This window comes from Colobus angolensis, unplaced genomic scaffold, assembly GCF_000951035.1.
Source record: "Colobus angolensis palliatus isolate OR3802 unplaced genomic scaffold, Cang.pa_1.0 Scaffold120, whole genome shotgun sequence".
In the NCBI taxonomy this organism is placed as follows: domain Eukaryota; kingdom Metazoa; phylum Chordata; class Mammalia; order Primates; family Cercopithecidae; genus Colobus; species Colobus angolensis.
In genome coordinates this window covers 244,108-267,144 of record NW_012113142.1, presented here as the reverse complement: position 1 = coordinate 267,144, position 23,037 = coordinate 244,108, and the positions used below count along the sequence as shown (strand labels likewise).

The following is a 23,037-nucleotide window of genomic DNA, read 5'->3' as shown; positions in this document are numbered from 1 at the left end:
CCTCATGAAATTCTTTTTTTACAATCCATAAAGCCGGTCTGGGAGAGAAGTGTTCCAGGAACCTCGGGAGTGGTTGGAACTGCAGGCGTGGAGCGTTAGAGTGGGGAGGGGGCTTCTGTTCTCATGTAGGCCTGTCTTGGCTCCCACCTGCCCCTGCCTATAACCTCCAACATGGCCTCTTAAGGTTAGGGAAGAAGCCACGCCTCCACCGTTAATGTCCTACCATGTACCAGTGTCAAGGAAGAAGCCACGCCCCCATTGTGAATGTCCAGCTATGTGCCAGTGTCAGGAAAGAAGCCACGCCCCCATCGTGAATGTCCTGTCATGTGCCAGTGATTCATTTGCAATGATTCATCTGCTCTGCACCTGGCCTGAGCTGGGGACGCAGATGTGACCTGGCCCACAGGACACTCACAGGTGACTGGAAGAGACAGAGCTGGGAGGGTGTGCTTTGGATTTAGGGAGGTGAGGAGTGAAGCTGGGGGACCCCAATGGCACCTTGACCACCCTTGGCTGAGCCCAAAGCCAGAGTCGGGCTGTTTCTGCCACTCTGGTAGGAGAGTTGCCCCTTGTGGGTCTGCAGGACATGCTGGGAATAGGCTAAGAAGAGCGTGTCTTCATGTGAACCTCTGAGGTTCAGCCCAGCCCGGGCCACCTCCACACTGTGGCCATCATGTCAAGCCCTTGCCAGAGTTACCGTCTGATTTGGGGGGTCCTGACTTTCTTCTCTGGCTGGTGGCAACGGCGGCGGGGCAGGCAGGGGTACCTGGCTGGGGACTAAGAAGTTGCTTTCAGGCCCAGATTCTGGGTCCCAAAGCAGGCCTGCCTGCTGGCGAGACCCTTGGGCCTCCTGCCAGTAGAAGAGGGGAGGCTCCGAGGCAGGGTCCTGTCTGAGCCTGCAGCCTTGCTCCACCCCAGGGCTCAGCTGGGCTGAAGGGATGAGGACAAGAGGGTCCCACAGAGCCAGAGAACTCAGTCACAGTCCAGGGCCTCGGGTGCACCAAGGACTATGATTCAAATGAGTTCTAGTCCCTAGGAGAGAGGCTTCGGAAGAAAAGGTATTAGCTGGTTGGGTGTGGTGGCTCATGCCTGTAATGCCAGCTCTTTGGGAGGCCAAGGCAGGAGGATCACCAGAGGTAAGGAGTTCAAGACCAGCCTGGCTAACATGGTGAAACCTCGTCTCTACTAAAAATACAAAAATTAGCCGGGTGTGGTGGCACACGGCTGTAGTCCCAGCTACTCGGGAGGCTGAAGTAGGAGAATCGCTTGAACCTGGGAGGTGGAGGTTGCAGCGAGCCAAGATCGTGCCACTACACTCCAACGTGGGTGACAGAGTGAGACTTGGCCTCAAAACACAAAACAAAAAAAAAAAAGAGAGAAAAGAAAAGGTGTCACTGAAGTGGTGTCAGTCCCTTCCCCACCACACACACCCTGTAAGCACACATGTGCCGAGGTGCGTACACACTGTAGCAGATACGCATACCCACACACACATATTCAAGCACACACACGTGCATATATGTGTATATGCACTGGACATACACACATATACTCATGCATGTACATTTTTACACATGCACACATGTGCACATATGTGTACACACAAAGCACACTCATTCTTATGCATGTACATTCTCACTCATGTGCACACACATGAACACGCTCATTCTTATGCATGCACACACTTGCATATGCACACACATGTATAGCAGGGGCTAGAGTCAGTTGGCATTTCAGAAGAAATGTCAGGTTTGATCTGGACGCCGGGCCACAGAGGGGGTATGCGCAGGAAGCAGCCGCCAGAGGCAGAGGCACAAGAGCAGAGGAGACAGGCAGGAAATTTGAGACAGCCATGTCTGGGTCAGGCAAAGTGGGGACAGGGTGGAGCAGGGCAGGGCGAGGTGAGCAGGGGCCTGTGCTAATTATCCCTCCTTAGTGCCCAGGCAGGTAGCCTCAGACTGGGAGCTCTGGGCACACAGGCAGTGAGGGCTCTAGCCAGCCCTTCCCCAGCTCTGGCCCTCAAAGCTCAGCTGTGAGCCAGGAGGGGACCTGGAGGCTCCTGCCAGGACTGGGCTGATCCTGGTGAGTCGCCTTTCCCCAGGGGCTGTGGGGAGGGAGGGCAATTTTGGGCAGATGAGGATGACCGTGGTCCAGCCCTGCAGCATCCTAGCTGAGAACCCAGGGTGCTTTGCTTCCTACACTGAGTCTTGGGCCCTGTGGACAGCTTGGAAGTGCAGGCGGCGGTGTCCACACATGCACACAAGGACCTTTCTGATGCGGGGGAGAGGATCAGATGGGCCCGCCCTGTCTCCGTGGCTGCAGAGGTGAGAGGAGGTGAAGATTTGAGGAGGTCACACAAGGCCAAAGAGCTAGGCTCCCCTTGGGGCTTTGAGGCCCTTCCCCCAACAGCACTGTCCCTTTTCCTGCAGACACTTAGCGCTGTTTTGTACTGGGGAGCCAGCCTCCACAGCTGGACAGAGATGAGACCAGGCAATGGGCAGACCTCCTGGCTGACTCCTGTGGCTGCAACCTCTATGTGTGCAGAAGGCGGCCAGGACAGGGACCCAGATGACAGCACCACGGGGCAGAGCTCAGGCTTGAGGCCAGGAACAGGGGAGCCACAGCAGATTGATGAGTGAGGGACGAGCAACGCCAGGCTTGCACTTCAGAAAGGTCATTCTACAGCCAGACGGTGCAGAGAGGCCAGACCGAGACCCTGCCTCCTCTGCTGACTCTTAGAGGTCAGTTTCCTCTCCCTCCAGCATCACAGTCCTCAGAGATCCCCAACCTGGCAGCTGCTTCAGTGTCCCGGGAGATTCATTCCACTCTTACCCAAATCTGCTCCGCCCTTCATCTGCCCCTAGCCTTTGCTCACACTTGGCCTCTTCGGCAGCACCACCCCTGGGTTTATGTGAACTCTGCTTTTCATTCCAGAGCCTCTTTCGGCGGGGCAGAGCATGGCTTCCCGAGTCCCACAGACCTGGTCTGGACCTCAGCTTCACCACCAACTGCCTGTGTGACCTTGAGGAAGTTACGTAACCTCTCTGGGGCTCAGTTGACTCACCCCAAAATGAGAGCGGTGGCTGTGATGTTAAAGGAGGTGACACATTTCACTGTTTAGCACTGGATCTGTCTTCACCATATTAAAGACCAATTCACACCCAGCCCCTTGGGGGAGACCATCTCCCTCAGCCCTGTCTCAGACCTCCTCTGGGACCCATAGTATCTGCCACCCTGGCTCCATCCAACACACTTCAGGCTGGCCTGTCCACCCTGCTGGCACGAGCTTGGAAGTTCTTTTTCTCCAAACATTCCTCATACAGCCCTCTCCCCCTCCCCCTAGACTCTGCTGGTCCCATCCAGGCCCTCCCATGGCAGGATCCAGGGACCAGAGGACAAATGAAGGCATCCCATGAGTCTATTTAAAAGTTACACATCGAGGCCGGGCGCGGTGGCTCACACCTGTAATCCCAGCACGTTGGGAAGCTGAGGCGGGTGGATCACCTGAGGTCAGGTGTTCGAGACCAGCCTAGACAACACGGTAAAACTCCATCTCCACTAAAAATACAGGGGAAAAAAAAAAATAGCTGGGTGTGGTGGTGGGCACCTGTAATCCCAGCTACTCGGGAGGCTGAGGCAGGAGAATTGTTTGAACCGGGAGGCGGAGGTTGCAGTGAGCTGAGATCGCGCCACTGCACTCCAGTCTGGGTGACAGAAGGAGAGAGAGAGAAAGAGAGAGAGAAGAGAGAGAGAGAGAGGAAGTTACGCATTGAGCTAACCAGCTGTTAATTAAAACAGGCTCTGTCTTCCTACTTTGACAGATATTCCTTTCCAAGGACCTGGAAGGCCAGGTTTGACGTTGGAATTGTGACTGTCAGACTCGTGCGGGAAGATGATGGCCGGGAAGAGCCAGCCCCTGTCGTCCTCCAGCCGTTCTGCTTCCCTCACTAGCTTCCACCTTGCCCCGCGGGGGTCTTCTCAGGGTGCACCTGAGGGTGCCCACCTGGAGCGTCTAAGCGCAGTTCACACCCTCCAAACTCAGCAGCCCCTTGGTTGAAAGACAAAGGCGTCAGTGGGCATGGGGTCTGCCCTTAAGACAGAAGGAAGAAGACCTCGGCAGGGAGAGGGGGCAGCTCTGGGGCAGGACATGTTGGTGTCCTGGGCAATGCAGGCAAGTCTCTGTCTTAGGATCCCATCTCTGCCACTGGTTCTAGGGGAATGAAGGCCTGCTGGTCTACTTCCTCGAGGAGAGGAGGTATTTTTTCACACACAAAAAAATTAAAATCATTTTTAAAAATTAAAAATTGAGACTAATTGGCCGGGCGCGAGGGCTCAAGCCTGTAATCCCAGCACTTTGGGAGGCCGAGACGGGCGGATCACGAGGTCAGGAGATCAAGACCATCCTGGCTAACATGGTGAAACCCCGTCTCTACTAAAAAATACAAAAAACTAGCCAAGCGAGGTGGCGGGCGTCTGTGGTCCCAGCTACTCGGGAGGCTGGGGCAGGAGAATGGCATAAACCCGGGAGGCGGAGCTTGCAGTGAGCTGAGATCTGGCCACTGCACTCCAGCCTGGGCGACAGAGCGAGACTCCGTCTCAAAAAAAAAAAAAAATGAGACTAATTGTCAGCTCCCAGTCCTCAGCGCTTCCATATTGCTGATCATCTGAACACGGCTAGGCTTCTAGCCTATCATCTTACTGGCTTTAAAAATATATACACTTATCACCTATTTTGGTTTGGTTTGGTTTGGTTTTTGCGACGGAGTCTTGCTCTGTTGCCCAGGCTGGAGTGCAGTGGTGCAATCTCGGCTCACCGCAGCCTTGACCTCCCAAGCTCAAGTGATTCTCCTGCCTCAGCCTCCAAGTGGCTGTGACAACAGGTGCATGCCACCACATCTGGCTAAATTTTTTTTTTTTTTAGAGATGGGGTCTCACAATGTTGTCCAGGCTGTTTATTACCTATTTTGACTTCTTCCCCTTGAAGTGTTGGTTCATTGAGGGCAGAGATTCCTGTCTTTTGTTCATGGGAAGTTCTCAGGGCCTGGCTCAATTAAGGTGATCAATAAAAGATTCGTTGCCTGAAGGAAAGGAGGAAGGAAGGAATGATACATGGTTTTGTAACTCCTGCCCTGGCAAAAGGAATAAAAGGGCTGAGGACATTTCTCCAGCCTAAACATACTCACACTCCCTGCCTGGGACAGTTGCCCAGTGGTTCCTGCCAAGGTTTGACTTCAGGCACCTGCCCCGCCCCGGGCCTCCCTGTTTGCTGAAAGAAGTGTGCCTGCTGGGCCCAGGACCTGTGGTTGGAGGAAGCATCCCAGAGCCAGTGGGGCCTGGAAGAAGAGGCTCTGGCTTAAGGAACATGTCGCCTATTCACCAGCAAATAAAGACAGATGAAGCTCTGGCAGACAATCTCTCTGTCTCTGTCTCTTATTTCTCTCTCCCTCTCACCTCTTTCTCTGTCTCTCTTTTCCCTTCCCTCCCTCTTTCTCTCTGTTTCCCTGCTGTCTTTGCCCTTTTGGTCTCTGGGTCCTGGACTCTCAGAGCAGCCTGGAATCTCCTTCCTCCATACGATTGCTGTGGTACTTTTTTATGTTTATTTTTTAGAGACGGGATCTCGCTCTGTTGCCCAGGCTGGAGTGCAATGGCGGAATCATGGCTCACTGCAGCCTCCAACTCCTGGGCTCAAGTGATCCTCCCACCTCAGCCTCCCAAGTATCTGGGACTATAGGTACAAGCCACCACCACGCCAGGCTAACTTTTTTTTTTTTTTAATTTGCAGCGACAGGGTCTTGCTACGTTGCCCAGGCTGGTCTTGAACTCCTGACCTCAAGAAATCTTCCCACTTTGGCCTCCCTAAGTGCTGGGATTACAGGTGTGATCTACCACGCCTGGCCTGGTGTGGTATTTAACGTTCACCCTCTCTATAGGATTTCAAGCTCCAGGCAGAGGTAGGCAGGGCTGTTTGTAGCTGGGCACTGGGCACACGGTGATATGGTTTGGGTGTGTCCCCACCCAGATCTCATGTTGAATTGTAGCTCCCATAATTCCCATGTGTTGTGAGAGGGACCCGTTGGGAGGTAATTTAATCATGGGGGCAGTTCCCCCATACTGTTCTCATGGTAGTGAATAAGTAAGTCTCACAAGATCTGATGGTTTTATAAGCGGAAAACCCTTTTGCTTGGTTCTTATTCTCTCTTGCCTGCTGCCATGTAAGACGTGCCTTTCCCCTTCCACCATGATTGTGAAGCCTCCCCAGCCACGTGGAACTGTGAGTCCATTAAACGTCTTTTTCTTTATAAATTACCATAAATTACCCAGTCTCGGGTATATCTTTATCGGCAGAGTGAGAACAGACTAATACACAGGGCAAGAGCTTAATACCTACAAAGGTCACAGGGTGATTCAGCAGCGGTTTGGGCTTCTGTGTTGTACCTGGGACTTGTCATCAGGGTATATGGGCCTCCCTGGGGTCTCTGATATGTCACTGACCCCAGTCCTGGACAGAAGCATGGAGCAGGATCAGGGTTGCTCCTCCCAGAGCCCTGAGGCCACCCCAACTTAACTCACCTTCTTGCAGAGCTGGGGGCCAGGCCTAGCTTACAGACAGTGTGGTTGGGTGGAAGGGTGAGGTGGCCTCTGAAGGGGCCTCCCTCATCCTCTGGAGGTAAGAAACAGATTTTGACTCTGGAGGGATGGCTCAGACACAGGACCTAATTGAGGACTAGCTGAAACAGGGACAGAGTGGAAGCATCTTTCCATTGGACACGCCCTCCAGTGTGCCATGTCAGTTTACTATTGCCATGGCAACACTCAGGAGCTACTGCCCTTTTCCGTGGTAAAGACCCGATGACCCAGAAATGACCACCCTTTCCTTAGAAACCTCTGTATAAACCAGCCTTTAATCGGCATGCAATTAAAAGTAGGTATAAATATGGTGCAGAACTACCCTGAACTGCTGTTCTCTGCTTGGGGAGAAGCCCTGCTCTGCAGGAGGAGTCATGGAGCTGTAACCCTGTCCCTGCAGTAAAGCTGTTTCTCCTACCTCCAGCTTGCCCTTGAATTCTTTCCTGGGTGAAGCCAAGAACCCTTGCAGGCTAAGCCCCAATCTGGGGCTTGCTTATTGTGTGCCACTCCCAGCCCCTTCCCTGGAGGTCCTGAGGGCAGAGCTGGACCTCCCTGCCACAGAGGCCCTGTGGTCACCCCAAGCCTGGCTGGAGCTGCTCACAGCTTTCCTGACACCTGGCCGGTGAGATGCAGACCAGCCTCTTGCTGTCACCACACAAACAGAACCACAGTGGGGAGAGCACCTTTATTGTCAGATACAATAATAACGCTACAGGCCGGTGGTCCCGCCCGCCTCTGACCACCCCTCCATGAAGACACAGACTGCCTCTCCAGACCTGCCTCAAGGGCCAGAAGAAGATCCCAGGGCCCAGAGGGACCAGGCCACAGCCGAACAGGAGTACCAAGAGCACTGGAGACAGTCACTCCTGCTGTGAAGACAGAGTGCCCCAGGGTGGCGCCAGCACCTTCAATTCTCTGAGTTTGCTGTCATGGCTGTGTCCCAGGTCCCAGCCCAGCAAGAGAGGAGCACCAGGGCTGAGCTGTTCACAGAGACCAGGGACCCAGAGGCCTTGAGGGCTCCAATCAGAGCTGTTCTGGGCTGCTAGGGACCTGGTGCCTGCCGTGGAGCCTGCCAGGCTCCCCAACTCTGGAAGGTGGGAGGCAGGAGCATCTCTTCCCAGCAGGCCTGGGACTCTGTTTTCCTCTCTGCAGTTTGCAAAGGGGACATTGGACTTGCTGTGCCATGCAAAAGTAGCAAACCTACAGAGTCCCCTGAGAGACGAACTCGTGGGGTAGAGGCTAAAAGTCCCACCTCTGACAGACATGCCCATGAAATGCTGCCTCCTCCGGCTCAGGGATGGGACGGACCCAGAGAGGGCGGGTGGGCTCAGTGAGGCTGGGAGGCAGTGGCCGGTGATGCCGATCTGGTTTTGGGGGGCCCTTGCACCCCCAATGCTGCTCTCTCAAGGTCCTCAAGTCTGCGTGGCTGGCAGTGACTTATTCAGGATCTCCCTGACCTCTGAGAGCAGCTGCAGGCCAGGCCGCCCCCTCCCCAGCCAGTGGGGAAGGGGGTTGAGGAAGGGAAGCCCCAGGCCCTGCAGGACCCTGCCTATCCCCTCAGACTGGCTGGCCCAGCCTCTCCGCAACCCTGCCTGCCTTAAGGAACCATCCTGGCCCTGCACCCTCCCTGTCTGAGTTTTCTCACGAAGAGGGGAGGCTGGCAGGGTCGAGAGAACATGGCTTCAGGAACTGAGGGGCCTGGGTTCAAATCCTGCCCCTGCCACCCATGACCTGGTGGCCAAGAGAGGGTTATTTCTACCATCCGAGCGTCGGTCCCCTTGTGAAGTGGGGATAATAAGCTTACCTCCTAAGGGTTAAATAATGAGACAACGTAAGGAAAGTTCCCTGGACAGGGCCAGTTACAGCAGGGACTCAATACATGATGGGTATTAGGATTATTCTTATTCCCAGCACCCAGCCCACCCAGACCCCGTCTCCAGCCGGGAGTGGGGGTGGGGGAGGGGCAAGGCCAGAGAGGGGCTCTGATGAGGGTGTTGGCCCCTCCAGACCCTTCCCCTGGAGACATTATCTGTCCCCAAAGCTCCCCAGGTCCTCACAATCATCCACGCCTGGAGCCCAGTTCCCCTGGGGACATCTTTAGGAACCAGCGGTGGCTCAGGCCTCTGGGGCTGGGTCTCTAGCCAGGACAGGGTGTCCTGGAGCAGTGGGCTCTCACTTCCTGCTGCTGGCCTGGTCCACGCTCTTCTGTCCAGGGTCGGGCCCAAGCAGGGCAGCAAGAACCCCATCGGGTTGGGGGCCACCCCTCTTCATCTTGAGGTTGGCTCTCAGGGCGGCATCCTGGCCAGAACCTCCCTCCGGGGAGGCCAGGGGATCTGGAAGGAGAGCAGAAGGGTGGACTCGCGGTAGAGCCTTAGGAACACTTGGGGGCACCTTTGATCACGATATGTGGCTGCAGAGAGATGCTCTTGTCCGGCGTGGAAAAGCAAGGCAGCAGCAGGCTTTCTGATGCATTCATTCATTCATGGATCCATGCATCCATCCATTCACTCATTCACCCATCCACCTGTCCATTGACCTATTCATCCATCTATGTATCCATCCATTCATCCATTCACCCATTCATCCATCCACTCAGTCATTCATTTATCTTTGCATCTATCCATTCATTCACTCATTTACCTGCCCATCCATCCATCCATCCGTCCATCCACTCACTCATCAACCCACCCACCCACCTGTCCACTCATCGATTCATCCATCCATCCATCCATCCATCCATCCATCCATCCATCCACTCAGCCATTCATTTATCCATGCATCTATCCATTCATTCACTCATTTACCTGCCCATCCATCCATCCATCCACCCATCCACTCACTTATCCACCCACCCACCTGTCCACTCATCAATCCATTCATCCATCCACTCAGTCATTCATTTATCTATGCATCTATCCATTCATTCACTCATTTACCCATCCACCTATCCATCCATCCATCCATCCATCCATCTATCCATCCATCCATCCATCCACTCACTCACTTATTCACCCACATACCTGTCCACTTATCCATCCATCCATCCATCCACCTATACATTTATTTATCCATGCCTCTACCCATTCACTCACTTATCCATCTATCCAACTGTCCATTCAACCATTCATTCATTCATCTATCTATGCATCCACCCATTCATACATTCATCCAGGCAACCAGCCATTCGTTCACTTACTCACCCACCCACCCAGCTGTCCTTTCACCCATTCATTCATCCATTCATTCTCCAACAAATGCTGATGGGCCTGTACTCCAGGCCCTGCAGAAGCACCATTTGCTGTTCTGCACAAGGGACTCCCAGAGGGTCACAGAAACACCATCCCAGCATGGAATGGAAGGCTCCCCAGAGCACCATAGGGACAAAGAGAAGGGTTCAGAGAAGGCTTCACAGAGGCAGAGATCTTCGAGCAGGTCCTGAAGTGGCAGTCAGTGTTCACCAGGCAGAGGGATGCCCCGAGCAAAGGCATGGAGGTGGGAGGGGCCTCAACATGGCTTGGCAGGGCTCTGGCCACCATGGCTGTACTAGGGAGGGGCTGGGAAACTGGGCTGATGCACGTGGAAGTCCGTCAAGGGCAGCAGGGAGCCACTGAGGGTCTTTGAGTAGGGGAGGGGCAGGGTCAGACTAGGGGTCAGAGAGGGAGACCAGAGACCAGAGGCAGCAGCCATGAGGGCAGCAGGGAGGGAGAGGAAGGAGGGAAGGGAGATTCCCAGCCTGCTGGTCCTGGTCACTGCTCACCGTGGATCCCAATCATGTGCTCCAGGATGAGGACTCGCTCTGCCAGGATCTTCAGGGCCTCTCTCAGCTGCTGCACCCCCTCACCCTGGCGGGGAGGAAACGGCCAGGGTCAGGGCCGGCTGTGAGGAGGGGTTCAGGGCCATCCTGATACGGTGTATGTGTCCTCAAATCCCCCACCCCTGCCTCTTCCCACCTGACACCCTCACCACTGCAAACAAGCATAGACTGAACATCAACAACTATGTGCCAGGTAGGGCTTCAAACCCTGTTCACAGACAGAGAACTTGAAACACAGAGAGGGCAGGCAACCTCCCTACGGCCACACAGCCTGGCAAAGCAGTCGATCCAGACTGCAGATCCGCACCTGTCGGCCTCCAGCCTGAGCTTTTCCTTCCACCATAGCTGCCTGTCAGCTTCCCTGGCATGCCCTGAAAATACCCTAACCGGGACAGAGCACCTATCCCAGGGCCTGAAGGTAGGAGGTTCTTTGCTTGTTTCCTTCCTTGAATGCCCCACCGAGAGCTCTCCACCGAACAGCAGGCAAGGGGCAGGGTAGGTGTGGCCGTGCCAGGCAAGAAAGACAGCAGAGAAAGCCACTACTTCACAGTGCAGGCGGGCGGGCTGGTACGCTGGCACAAGGGCGGAGTCTATATTTCAAGGGCCCGGTCTACACATGGGCAGAGGACTTTCTGGACAGAGACACCTGAATGAGCCAAGACAGGGTGCTGACTTATCGAGAAGGCAGGTGTCAAGGCTACTCTGAAAAGTGATGATGAGGAGACAAAGCCATTGTCCCCATCCTGCCCAGCCCTGGGAGTTGGCAGCAGAACGGGTGCCTTTTGCTGGTGTGACATGACAGGTCTGTCTTACGTTCAGATTAATTTAGCTTAAAAGGAAACAAAAGGAAACCAAAAAGCATCCTACTGGGTTACAGGAGAGAGGTCTGCCTACCAGGGGGCCAAAGGCAATGGGAAGTTGAGCCAATTACAGGGTGGGGATGTCAGTGTCGTGTCCCCAGCTCAGGGAAGGGGAGACCAAGGGTCTGAGCCTCATGTTCCTAAGTCACAGGTGGTTTTTTATTTTTTAATTTTTTAGTTTATTTCTATTTTTATTTTTTAGTTTTAGTTTTTAGAGACAAGGTCTTGCTTTGTCGCCCAGGCTGGAGTACAGTGGCACGATTATAGCTCACTGCGGCCTCAACCTCCTGGGTTCTAGCGATCCTCCTGCCTCAGCCTCCCAAGTAGTTGGGACTACAAGCACACGCCACCATACCTGTCTCATTATTATTATTTTTTAAGAAATTGGGTCTCGCTATGTTTCCCAGGCTGCTCTTGATCTCATGGGCTCAAGCGATCCTCCTACCTCAGCCTCCCAAAGTGCTGGGATTACAGGCCAGGGCAGGTTGCTACTATGAAATGGAGGGGGTCACGGTCACCTCTCAGAGTACGGCTGTGAGCGACCAGTGTTATCAGGCTCATGACTCAGCCGCTCTCACTGCCTCCTGCACCCCCCACAGCGCCTTCATTCCAGCCTCTTCCCTTTCTCTGGTCTTGCAAGGACCTCCTGAAGCTCCCCTAGACCCACCCTGGCCCTTCTGTTTTGCCCGCCCAGCTTTGACACACCCAGGGGAAACCCCTCTCAGGCACTTTCATTTTTTTTTTTTTTTTTTTTGAGGCGAGTCTCGCTCTGTCGCCCAGGCTGGAGTGCAGTGGCCGGACCTCAGCTCACTGCAAGCTCCACCTCCCGAGTTGACGCCATTCTCCTGCCTCAGCCTCCCGAGTAGCTGGCACTACAGGCGTCTGCCACCTCGCCCGGCTAGTTTTTTTGTATTTTTTTAGTAGAGACGGGGTTTCACCGTGTTAGCCAGGATGGTCTCGATCTCCTGACCTTGTGATCCGCCTGTCTCGGCCTCCCAAAGTGCTGGGATTACAGGCTTGAGCCACCGCGCCCGGCCAGCACTTTCATTTTTAGCTTTCAAGGCCTCCCCTGCCGGCCCCATGGCAGCAACAACCTTCTCATTCTCTTGCAATCACTGCTGTCCTCAGCTGTGTCCCCCGCTGGGCTGTGAACTTCTCAGGGCAAGGACCCTGTATACCTGGTGGCCCAGCACCCAGCTCAGGGCCAGCTGAGAGGAGTTTGACTTTGGACCTCAAATGAGCCCTTCATCCCCTTCATCCACGACCCCAGCCTCAGCCTCCCCTTCTCCTCCCAGAAGCCACAGGTCCCCATGGCCAAGCCCATGCCCCAGCTTCCCCCTACCCCCAGCCCCAGCCTCTGCTTGCTCCAATCTTCTCTCCTCAGATTCCCAGTTTGCAAGTCCCTCTTCCTCCATCCATCCTGCCCCACATCCAGCAGCTCTGTCCCCTTCAGTCCCCCGGCGCCCTTGACCTTGTGGGCATGTCCATGCCCAGATGCCGTTCACGGGAGAACCCAGTCCGTTGAGAGGGACTCCGCAGCCTGAAGCCTCCTCCTCCAGGGAGACTGTCGTTCCTACAAGTTTGTGACTCCTCTCCCTGTCTCGGGAGGCCCCCCAAGGGCCAATCACCCCCTCTGTGGCATCCCCACCCAGCCACCTTCTCACTCTCTTGCAATCACTGCTGTACTCAGGTAAGTTCCCCACTGGGCTGTGAACTTCTCAGGACGGGGACCCCATACTCCCGGTCGCCCAGCACCCAGCTCAGGGCTGGCTGTGGGTCAGTGCAGATCTGTGGGGCACCTGCCCTCCCGTGACAGTGCTCACAGCCAAGGAGGCGGGAGGGAACATGGCAGACAGGCATAGTTACCTCTGCAGCGGCGGCTTTCTCTCCTTCTTCCCCTTTCACGCCAGGTTCACCCTAAGAAGCAAGTCACGCAGTCAACACCGGAACGGGAGGTGGGGGCACCTCTCCGCCCTCTCCAGTTCCCTGGGGGCCTGCGGGGAGTCAGGGGCAGGCTGGGCAGGCAGGGCCTGGGGAACGGGTGCTAGGCACCCTAGGGACTCCTGCCCTGGGGTGAGCATAACAGGGGAGGCCACGGCTCTGGAGCACGGCCTGCTCAGCTGGCATGGCAGGGACGGGTCCAGGATAGGCTATAGGTGCTTCATTCTGTTTCTGGGACAGAAGAGACTCAGGCTAGGAAGCCAGCAAGTTCATGCCTGGGCCCCTCCAGGATGGAGTAGCCTGCCTGGAAGGGCTGCTGTCTGTCTCTAACACAAGGCCAGTAATACCAGATTCAAAGTCACGTATTTTACTGTATTTTATTTATTTATTTATTTATTTGAGACGGAGTTTTGTTCTTGTCACCCAGGCTGGGGTGCAGTGGTGTGATCTTGGCTCACTGCAATCTCCACCTCCCAAGTTCAAGCGATTCTCCTGCCTCAGCCTCCTGAGTAGCTGGGATTACAGCGCCACCACGCCTGGCTAATTTTTGTATTTTTAGTAGAGACGGGGTTTCACCATGTTGGCCAGGCTCATCTCGAACTCCTGACCTCAAGTGATCTGCCTGCCTTGGCCTCCCAAAGTGCTGGGATTCACAGGTGTGAGCCACTGCGCCCGGCCAATTTTTTGAGACAGGGTCTTGCTCTGTTGCCCAGGCTGGAGTGCAGTGACACGATCATGGTTCACTGCAGCCTCTGCCTCCTGGGTCAAGTGATCCTCCAACCTCAGTCTCCTGAGTAACTAGGACTACAGGCACGCACCACCACAACCCAACTCATTTTTTAATGTTTTTGTAGAGATGGGGGTCTCACTACATTGTCCAGGCTGGTCTTGAACTCCTGGCGTCAAAATGATCCTCCTGACTTGGCCTCCCAAGGCACTGGGGTTACAGGTATGAGCCACCACCACACCCGGCTCACAGTAACATCCAAATGTCCAGCTACTACTGTGTGACCTTCAGTGGGTCACTCTGCTTCTTGGTGCCTCAGTTTTCTCACCTCTAAAGTGAGATCAGTAATAGTATCTATCTCATCTGCTATTAGGAGAATTAAGTTAATCAATAGGGACAATGAGCTTAGATTAGAGCCTGGCACCTAGAAGTGCCATCACTGTGTCTCCTCTGTTGTGTTTGGTCACTAGACAAGCACAGGAAGAGGCAAGGCTTGGGTGCTTGACACTCCCCGGTTCAAATCCAGGCTCCACCACTGCCTCGCTGTGTGGCTTTGGGCAAGTTACTTAACCTCTCTGAGCCTTAGTGGCCAGTTTTGGCAAACGGGGATAATAAAGCATGGTCTCTTGGGATTGCTATGAAGCTTACATGCACTGTCGGGGAAGACAGCACCTCCACTGTGGCCAGCACATAGTAGGTGTTCAGCAAAGCTCCATTCCACCTCCCCGCCACCCCACACCCCTGCAGTGAGGCTTGGACGTCAAGGAAGCACCTGACTCCTTGGCCCAAGAGGCAGAAGTTGAGACTCATAAATTCTTTTTTTTTTTTTTTTTTTTTTGAGATAGAGTCTCATTCTGTCGCCCAGGCTGGAGTGCAGTGGCGCGATCCCGGCTTACTGCAACCTCTGCCTCCGGGTTCAAACAATTCTCCTGTTTCAGCCTTCAGAGTAGCTGGGACTGCAGGTGCGCACCACCACACCCAGCTAATTTTTGTATTTTTAGTAGAGATGGGGTTTCACCATGTTGGCCAGGCTGGGAGACTCATAAATTCTTGTTTCCAAGAAAGTCGATTAGAGGCCGGCTGTCTAAGCCTATTTCTGGGAGGTTCAGAAAAAAGAAGGGACTTCCCAGGTCACACAGTGTGTTAACAAGTGGCCCCAGGCCACACAGCACATGAATGAAAGGCCAGGGTCACAGAGTGCATTAACCCAGGGCTGCAAGCACTCAGGATTCTCAGCCCACCCTCTGGAGATGGCTCCCCTCCTCACCCCGCGGCAGGAGGTTATTCCAGTCATTTCTCAGTCACTCCCTGTTGCCTGAGCTCCAGCAGGGCCGCCCAGGGCCAAACCTCCCACCAACCCCAGTCACCCAGCGCCCTGGGCTTGCATCAGAGCCTCCGCCTGGGAGTGGCCATCCGCACAGCCCACACTTACGGACGGCCCCACCGTGCCTCGCTCTCCAGCCAGGCCCTGCAGAAAACCAAAGGAAGCATGTGAGGCCTGCCTGTCCTGGCCTAGTCTCCAGTACCCTCTGGCCATCCCCATCCCCGCCCACTGTGCTCCCAGTCTGCAGAAGAGGAAAGGAGAGGAGGATGGCCTGGCAGGCAGGGGAAGGGCAGACTCAAAGGCCTCCAGTCCTGGAGCCATCTGGAGCTGGTATTTGACTAGCAACCCCAGCTGAGCCCTCAGTCTTCTCGCGTGCAAAATGGGCCAATGCCACGTACGGCTGTCAGGCAGAGAAGGAGAGCAGGTGGCCCAGTGTGTGGAGAGAACCAGTAATACTAACAGCAATGGCCAGGGCCCCCTGTGTGCTGACGTCAGCCTAGACGGCTCCCGGGAGCCACAGGCCCATGAACAGCTGTCCCCTGACATCTCCACCCAGCTGACCATGAGGTGCCCACTTCCCCTCTCTCCGAAGGGAACTCCTGGTGCCCCCCACCCCCAAGCCTCCCTTTCTCAGGAAATGCCTCCCTGGTCCTCCCAGCTCCTCCTGGCAGACACCAGGGAGTGAACCCAGAGCCTTCTCTGCGCTTCTCACAGACTTATTCCATCAGCCAGACATGCCGAGTCCACTTTCTATTTTTATGTATTTAATTAATTTTTTTTTAAATGAGTCAGGGTCTTGCTCTGTCACCCAGGCTGGAGGGCAGTGGTGCCAGCAGAGCTCACTGCAGCCTCCAACTCCTGGGCTCAAGCCATCCTCCCATCTCAGCCTCCCAAGTAGCTGGGACTACAGGCGCATGCTGGCACACCAGGCTAATTTTTTCATTTTTTGTAGAGATGGGGTCTTGCTATATTGCCCAGGCTGATCTTAAACTCCTGGGTTCAAGCGATCCTCCCACCTTGGCCTCCCAAAGTGCTGAGATTACAGGCATGAGCCACCACACCTAGCCCCTCAGAGGAGCTTTTTAAAGATGTAAATAAGATCATGGAATCACCCTCCCTGAAACTCAGTAATTCCATCCACTGTAACAAAAGCCCACACCTGGGTCCGGTAGGTAAGGCCCTGCCCACTGCGCCTCATCCCACACCACACACTCCTTTGCTCACTGCCTGCCAGGCTTTTCCCTGCCTCAGGACCTTTGCACCTGCTCTTCCTGACTTCTGACACAGCTGCAGAGGCAGGGCGAGCCTGGGGTTTGGGGCTGAGTCAGGCTTGGGGTGCCGCCTCCCCACAGGCAATTCTCAGGGCAGGATGAGGGGCTGAGGCAGAGATTCTGTGACCTGGCCCAACTCTGCCTACACTCTCTGTGCAACCTCAGGCAGCGGCTGGTCTCTCTGGGACTCGGTTAGCTCATCTGTGAAATGGGGGTGGTGCTAACACCTCCCTGACATAACGGGAGGAGGATATAGTCAGCAAACAGTCGCTGCTGCTAATAAAATTAAAACCTTGGCCAGGTGCAGTGGCTCACGCCTGTAATCTCAGCACTTTGGGAGGCTGAGGAGGGTGGATTACTTGAGGTTGGGAGTTTGAGACCAGCCTAGGTAACATGGTGAAACCCCGTCTCCACTAAAACTACAAAAATTAGCTGGGCACGGTGGCGGGCGCCTGTAGTCCCAGCTACTCGGGAGGCTGAGGCAGGAGAATTGCTTGAATCTAGGGGGTGGAGGTTGCATGAGCCAAGATGGTGCCACTGCACTCCAGCCTGGATGACAGAGAGAGACTCTGCCTCAAAAATAAATTAAAAAATAAATAAAACAAAATAAAGTAAAATCTCACCGGCCAGGTCCACTGGCTCCTTCCTGAGTGACTCCTGCTGCTGGTAAGAAGGTGCTGCTTCTCCCCTAGGGAGACAAGGCCACCCCTCCCCCCACCGCCTCCCACATCATACCTAAAATGGCAAAGTCCTTACCTGGGATCCAGGTGTTCCTGGGGGTCCTGGGGGACCTTGAGGCCCAGGGGGACCTGTGGACAGGGTCACAGATGGTCACCTGGGGCCAGAGAGGGGCATCCCCAGCACCTGTTCTGGATCTGTCTCCATGGGAAGCAAAGGAGGGTTTGGGAATGAATGGGGGAGGGGAGGAGGGAGGAACAGCCCCTGTCAACTAGGTCTCCATCCTCAGAGCTCAGGGCCCTCTCCACTGGCTGCTCACAGCTCCCACACCTCCTCCTCCCAGGGCCTCGTCCACGAGGCAGCCCCAATCCCGAGACCTGGCAGGCGAGGGAGGAAGTCCGTCCAGACCGGTCCCATGCCCCAGCCAGCTGGTCCCCTGGTACGTCTCTCAGGTCTGTCCCCGCTCGGGACCTGGGACCCACCCCTCTTGCCAGGGTTCTATAGCAACCTCCTGACCATCCACCCTCCTTATGCACCCCCAGAGCACGCTTTCAAAAATCCAAGCCCAGTTAGGTCTCTCTCAGGGCTCCGAAGTCCTTAGCCTGGCCCCTTCCCACCCTCCCTGCCCCAGCCAGGCACCCTCCTGGCATCTCTGCTAAAGCTGTCCTTCCTCCTGGAGCCTCCCTATCCCTCTACTCTCCCAGCAAACCCTTTCCTATTGGTTTTCTTACTAGTCTGACACGGAGCATCACCTCTTCCAGGAAGTCTTCCCAGCTTTCCACTGCTCCCCTAGGCAAATCCCTTATGTAAACCAACCACTGCCCATGGCCACTGAGGTTTTCACATCTGTCTCCCCCATGGGCCATGGAGTACCCAGAGGGCCAGGCTGGGTCTCGTGTGTGTGCCCAGCTCAGGGAGGGAGATTCATGACTAATCTCCAGCCTGCTAGGAAGAGTGAGGCCTTGGTCTCTCATGACCCCACACGGGTCCATGCCTCCTATGGTGCAGGGAGCCCCGTGTTGGGCTGTCCAGCATGGCCTGACTCCCAGGTTTAGAGAGGGCATGTGAGGACAGGCACTCCAGGGGACAAATATCAGGAGTCTGTCCAGTTCTCCTGAGACCTGGCCTGTCACCTGAAGGCTCCCAGGTACCCTCTGGGTTCACTGCCTCTCCTCCCTAGAGCATCTGCTGAAATGTCACGTTTTGACGGGGCCTCCCTGCCACGCCCCAGCTTCTCCCTTGTAGCTCCCTCAGATCCTGTCAAAGTCACAATTTATGATGATATTTCTGTCCTTCACCAGAATGAGAGTTTCACGATGATGTTTGTTTTGATTATTCAGGAGTCTTGGGAACCTAGCTCACTGTTCAGCACATGTAGTAGTAGATGCTCAATGAATGTTTGTGAGATGCACAGAGGAATGAATGAATGAAAGAATGCATGAATGAATGAATGAAGGAAGGAAGGAATAAACGAATGAATGAATGAACGAACGAATGAATGAATAAACGAATGAATGAATGAATGAACGAATGAATGAATGAATCACTCCCTTCCCGGGCAGGGAGGGGCAAGGCAGTCAGCCCTGCACTCCTCCCTCAGTGAGGAATGTGGATGATGGAAGGTCAGGCCAGGACTGAAGGCCAGGTCCTGGCCCATTTGAGCCCTAGGGCCCTTGGTTTCTGCCTCAAAGGTAGGGACTTCCTGCCACCTCTGTCCTGACCTCATCCCCCACTGGTGTGTGTCCCTCTCTGGCCCAAGCAAGGGCAGCCTCATGCAGGCATCTTATTCCAGCAGAATCATGTGGGTTTCGTGCATCCAGTCCCCCAGGGGCACTGCCACCAGGAAACGAGGGGCTTCACTTCCTGCCACACAGCGGGTGGGACAGACCCAGTCCCCAGCACTGTCCAGAAGACATGGACTCCCAGCCGGCCTTCAGCTCCCCTCGAGGCCCCATGGCTCAGGCCCAGCCCTGGCGGGATGGAGTCCTCAATGCAGGCCAGCCCACCATTCACTTACCTGGTAGACCAGGGGGACCCCGGGGTCCTGGGATGCCCGCCAGCACTGTGTCCACGATGGCAGAGGCCAGCCTTGAGTCTCCATCTGTGGGAAGAGCGGAGCAGCCAGGGGTCTGGCGGGGCAGACCTGGCAGTGCTGGGAGGCTGGTCCTGGGCACTGAGCCCTGAGCTAGGCCACATGGAGCCCAGGGGGCTCCCACTGTTGCCCCCACTGCTCAGAGGAGCACGGAGAGGCCCAGACAAAGAGGAGGGAAAGCCAGGTCGGTCAGCTTCATATAAAACACAAATATCTTCTAGAACAATATCCAGGCTCTTCAGACTCTGGGTCTGCCCTGTTCACTTCTCCAATGCGCCAGGCTGGCACCTTCTTCTAGGCTCCACTTCACAGGCCCACCCAACTGGCTCACTCCTCCAGGAAGCCCTCCATGCCCACCCCTCTGAGCTGTGCCTGGGGTGTCTAATTCCATCACAGCGACCACACTGCCTGGGGCAGGGGTGTCGTCTAACAACCCATCACCCATGGTCCTCCAGGATGAGCCCCCTGCCTGATTCACCCTGGCGCATCCCGAACCAGACCCAGGGCCCCAGGGCAATGCCATCACCTTCCTCATAAAACCCTACCCCAGGCTGGGCACAGTGGTTCACACCTGTAATGCCAGCACTTTAGGAGGCCAAGGAGGGAGGATCACTTCAGGCCAGGAGTTCAAGACCAGCCTGGCCAACACAATGAGACCACATCTCCAGACCAGCCTGGGCAACACAGTGAGACCCCATCTCCACTCAAAAAAAAAAAAAATTAGTTAGATGTGGTGGTGCATGCCTGTGGTTCTGGCTACTCAGGAGGCTGAGGTGGGAGGATCCCTTGAGCCCAGAGGGTAAGAAGCTACAGTGAGCCATGATGGCACCACTGCATTCCAGCCTGGGCAACAGAGCGAGACCCTATGTCAAAAAAAATTAAAATTAAAATCTTAGTTGCCGGGACACTTAACCAGAAATGATATTCCTCTCAGGGCTCGCGGACTCCGCTGCCTGGCCTCCCACTGCCTCATGGTCCCTCGGGCCCAGAGTCCTGGTCCCGTCCACTCGCTGCACCTCCCTGTCCCCACCTCCCAAGGTAGAAGTGGACATTTCTGTGTGTTCAGAAGTTCTCTTGGACTGGCCTGTGCCCCTGAGGGCCAGAGTTTGTTTTGCACACTGCTGTATCCCCAGTGGCTAAATCTGCCTTGCACATAGTAGGTGCTCACTGAACACCTGCTGAATGACCTGCAGTGAGGATGGGTGAGGAAGAAGTACAACAAGGGATAACCTCGGTGGGGTGGGGTAGCCAGGTAGGGAATCTGGGCCAAGTCAGGGAGCTGAGCACTGAGGCAGAGACAGGCCACTTTGGGGCCAAGAGCAGGGCTGGGAGCCAGCACTGGGTTCCCCTGGGGATGCTCAGCGCGAGGGCCAAGCCTTGCTCCCAAGCTGTTTTCTGCCATCGTCTCTGGCAGGCCCTGAACACTGCATGGAGGGCTTGCTGGAGAAGGCCTGCAGGAGTGAGCCAGTTGGGCGCAGCAGGATGGACATGTGGAGGGGTCCACTTCCCAGGATCCTTTAAGGAAGGCTGATCCCTGCCAGAACACAGCATGGCTCAGCCCTCCCCCGGCCCCCCAAGCGCATCACTCACTGTCTTTGTCTGTAGGTGGCTGCAGGGAGTAGAGGGCGCCCTGGGGGCTGTTTGGTGAGGGGCCTGGGCTGCCTGCTGGGCCGGGTGGTCCTGGGGGGCCGGGGCGCCCCATCTCTCCAGGAAGCCCTTGGGGCCCTGGAGGCCCCAGGAGCCCTGCAATGAGGAAAAGAACAGTCACTGTGGTGGCTGGAGCCTGGCGGGTGGCTGCGACATTACAAATGGGGAAACTGAGGCCCTGAAAGAAACAGGGTTGGTCAGGGACACACAGCCAGTCAGTGGTGGCCTCCAATCCACAGTCTTCCTTGGGGGTGTCCTGGGGTGTAATTGAAATGGGCTGCCCTTCCCAGCCCAGTCCAGAGGGGATACTTAGGAGCAGCTGGGGAGGGTGAGCGGGGCAGGGACGGTGAAATCAGCAAAGGCTGTGGCCAGAGGCCCATTGGTCCCTCCCAGGGACCTCAGCCCTGTGGCAGGGATACCAAATGTAAGCCACCATCCTGGGCTGGCCCTGCACCTGCTGAACCAGGGGTCCTTCCCCCGCAGGACCCAGGAGGAGTCGAGAGGGTGGTCTCTGGAGGTGTTTAAACGGCTGAGAACAGCTCCTGGCCCCTGACAGCCTCAACGCTCATGCCTGTACCCGAAGCTCCCTAAAGACCCTGTTTTGGTCAGGCGTCGTGGCTCCCCCCTGTAATCCCAGCACTTTGGGAGGCTGAGGCAGGCAGATCACCTGTGGTCAGGAGTTCAAGACCTGCCTGGTCAACATGGTGAAACCCTGTCTCTACTAAAAACACAAAAATTAGCTGTGGCGGGCACCTGTAATCTTAGTTACTCAGTAGGTTGAGGCAGGAAAGTTGCTTGAACCCAGGAGGTGGAGGTGGCAGTGAGCTGAGATTGTGCCACTGTGCTCCGGTCTGGGCAACATAGCGCAAGACTCTGTCTCAAAAAAAAAAAAAGTGCCAAGTGCAGTGGTGGCTCACGCCTGTCATCCCAGCACTTTGGGAGGCCAAGGTGGGTGGATCACCTGAGGTCAGGAGTTCGAGACCAGCCTGACCAACATGGTGAAATCCTGTCTCTACTGAAAATACGAAACTAGCTGGGTGTGGTGGCGGGCGCCTGTAGTCCCAGCTACTCGGGAGGCTGAGGCAGGAGAATTGCTTGAACCTGGGAGGCAGAGGTGGCAATGAGCCGAGATGGCATCACTGCACTCCAGCCTAGACTACAAAGTGAGACTCCCTCTCAAAAAATAAAAAAAAAAAAAAGACGCCGTTTTTCCTGTACCCAGCAAGATCAGGGCTGTGGGTGCATGGGACACCTCGCCTGCTGCGGTAGGGGAGAGAGCACAGCCCCTTCCACAGGTTGACAACATCATATATGTGGGGGGTTTTCGTACCAGGGGGCCCCGCTGGGCCCTTCTCTCCCATCTGGCCTCGGTCACCTTTGGACCCAGGGGGGCCTGCAGGCCCTGGTGGTCCTGTCTGCCCTGGGGGCCCTGGGGAGAGAAGGAGACAGAGCATCAGAACACAGTGGACCCCCAGCCTCCAGCGGCTCCAGGCTTGGCTCCCTGGGCTGTTGGCCCACCTTCCCCCAGGAGCCCCGCCTGCCTGGAACTCCCCAAACAGGCAAAGCCACTCACATCACCTTGGAGTTGTTGTTTGTTATAATTCACAAATTAGTTTTGCACTTAGGTACATCTATGATTCCAAGAACTGCTTTCGTTCCCATTTTCAATGTGGGAAAACTGAGGCTCAGGAAGGTTGTCGCTTCCCCAAGGTCACACAGCCAGGCCGCAGCTGAAATTGCTTAGCTCCAGGTCCCTCTCTTACACCCTACTGTCTCCCTGCTTAGGGTCAAGAACCGGGCTTGTGGCAAAGTGCTCCCCAATACGCGGCCTCCGAGGAGGCCCCAGGAGGTCCTGAAGGATGGATCTTCCCAGCTACAGGTCTCCAAGCCCCAAGGGTGGACAAGGAGATGGAGAGGTAAGGCCTGCTGTGTGGCCAGGGGACAGTCCTTTCTCCCTCTGGCCCAGACAGGTTGCTCAAAAGTGTGTGCTCAGCACTTTGGGAGGCTGAGGCAGGAAGATCACTTGAGCCCAAGGAGTTTGAGACCAGCCTGGGCC

At 55.5% G+C, this 23,037-nt stretch overlaps 1 protein-coding gene across 2 annotated transcripts in view; it reads right to left on the bottom strand.

The window, feature by feature from the left end:
- Nucleotides 1–7,297: 7,297 nt before the first annotated feature.
- Nucleotides 7,298–23,037, bottom strand: part of COL26A1 (collagen, type XXVI, alpha 1) — a 237,950-nt gene continuing 222,210 nt past the window's right edge. For both annotated transcript variants that reach the window (XM_011929902.1, XM_011929911.1), the window contains exons 6-13: nt 22,312–22,410; nt 20,925–21,077; nt 19,260–19,343; nt 17,321–17,373; nt 15,402–15,437; nt 13,168–13,218; nt 10,385–10,469; nt 7,298–8,960 (exon numbers count right to left, since the gene is read on the bottom strand). In XM_011929902.1, coding sequence (XP_011785292.1) covers nt 8,800–8,960; nt 10,385–10,469; nt 13,168–13,218; nt 15,402–15,437; nt 17,321–17,373; nt 19,260–19,343; nt 20,925–21,077; nt 22,312–22,410 — 722 coding nt within the window. In that variant the 3' untranslated portion in view covers nt 7,298–8,799. The remainder of the gene's footprint in view (nt 8,961–10,384; nt 10,470–13,167; nt 13,219–15,401; nt 15,438–17,320; nt 17,374–19,259; nt 19,344–20,924; nt 21,078–22,311; nt 22,411–23,037) is intronic.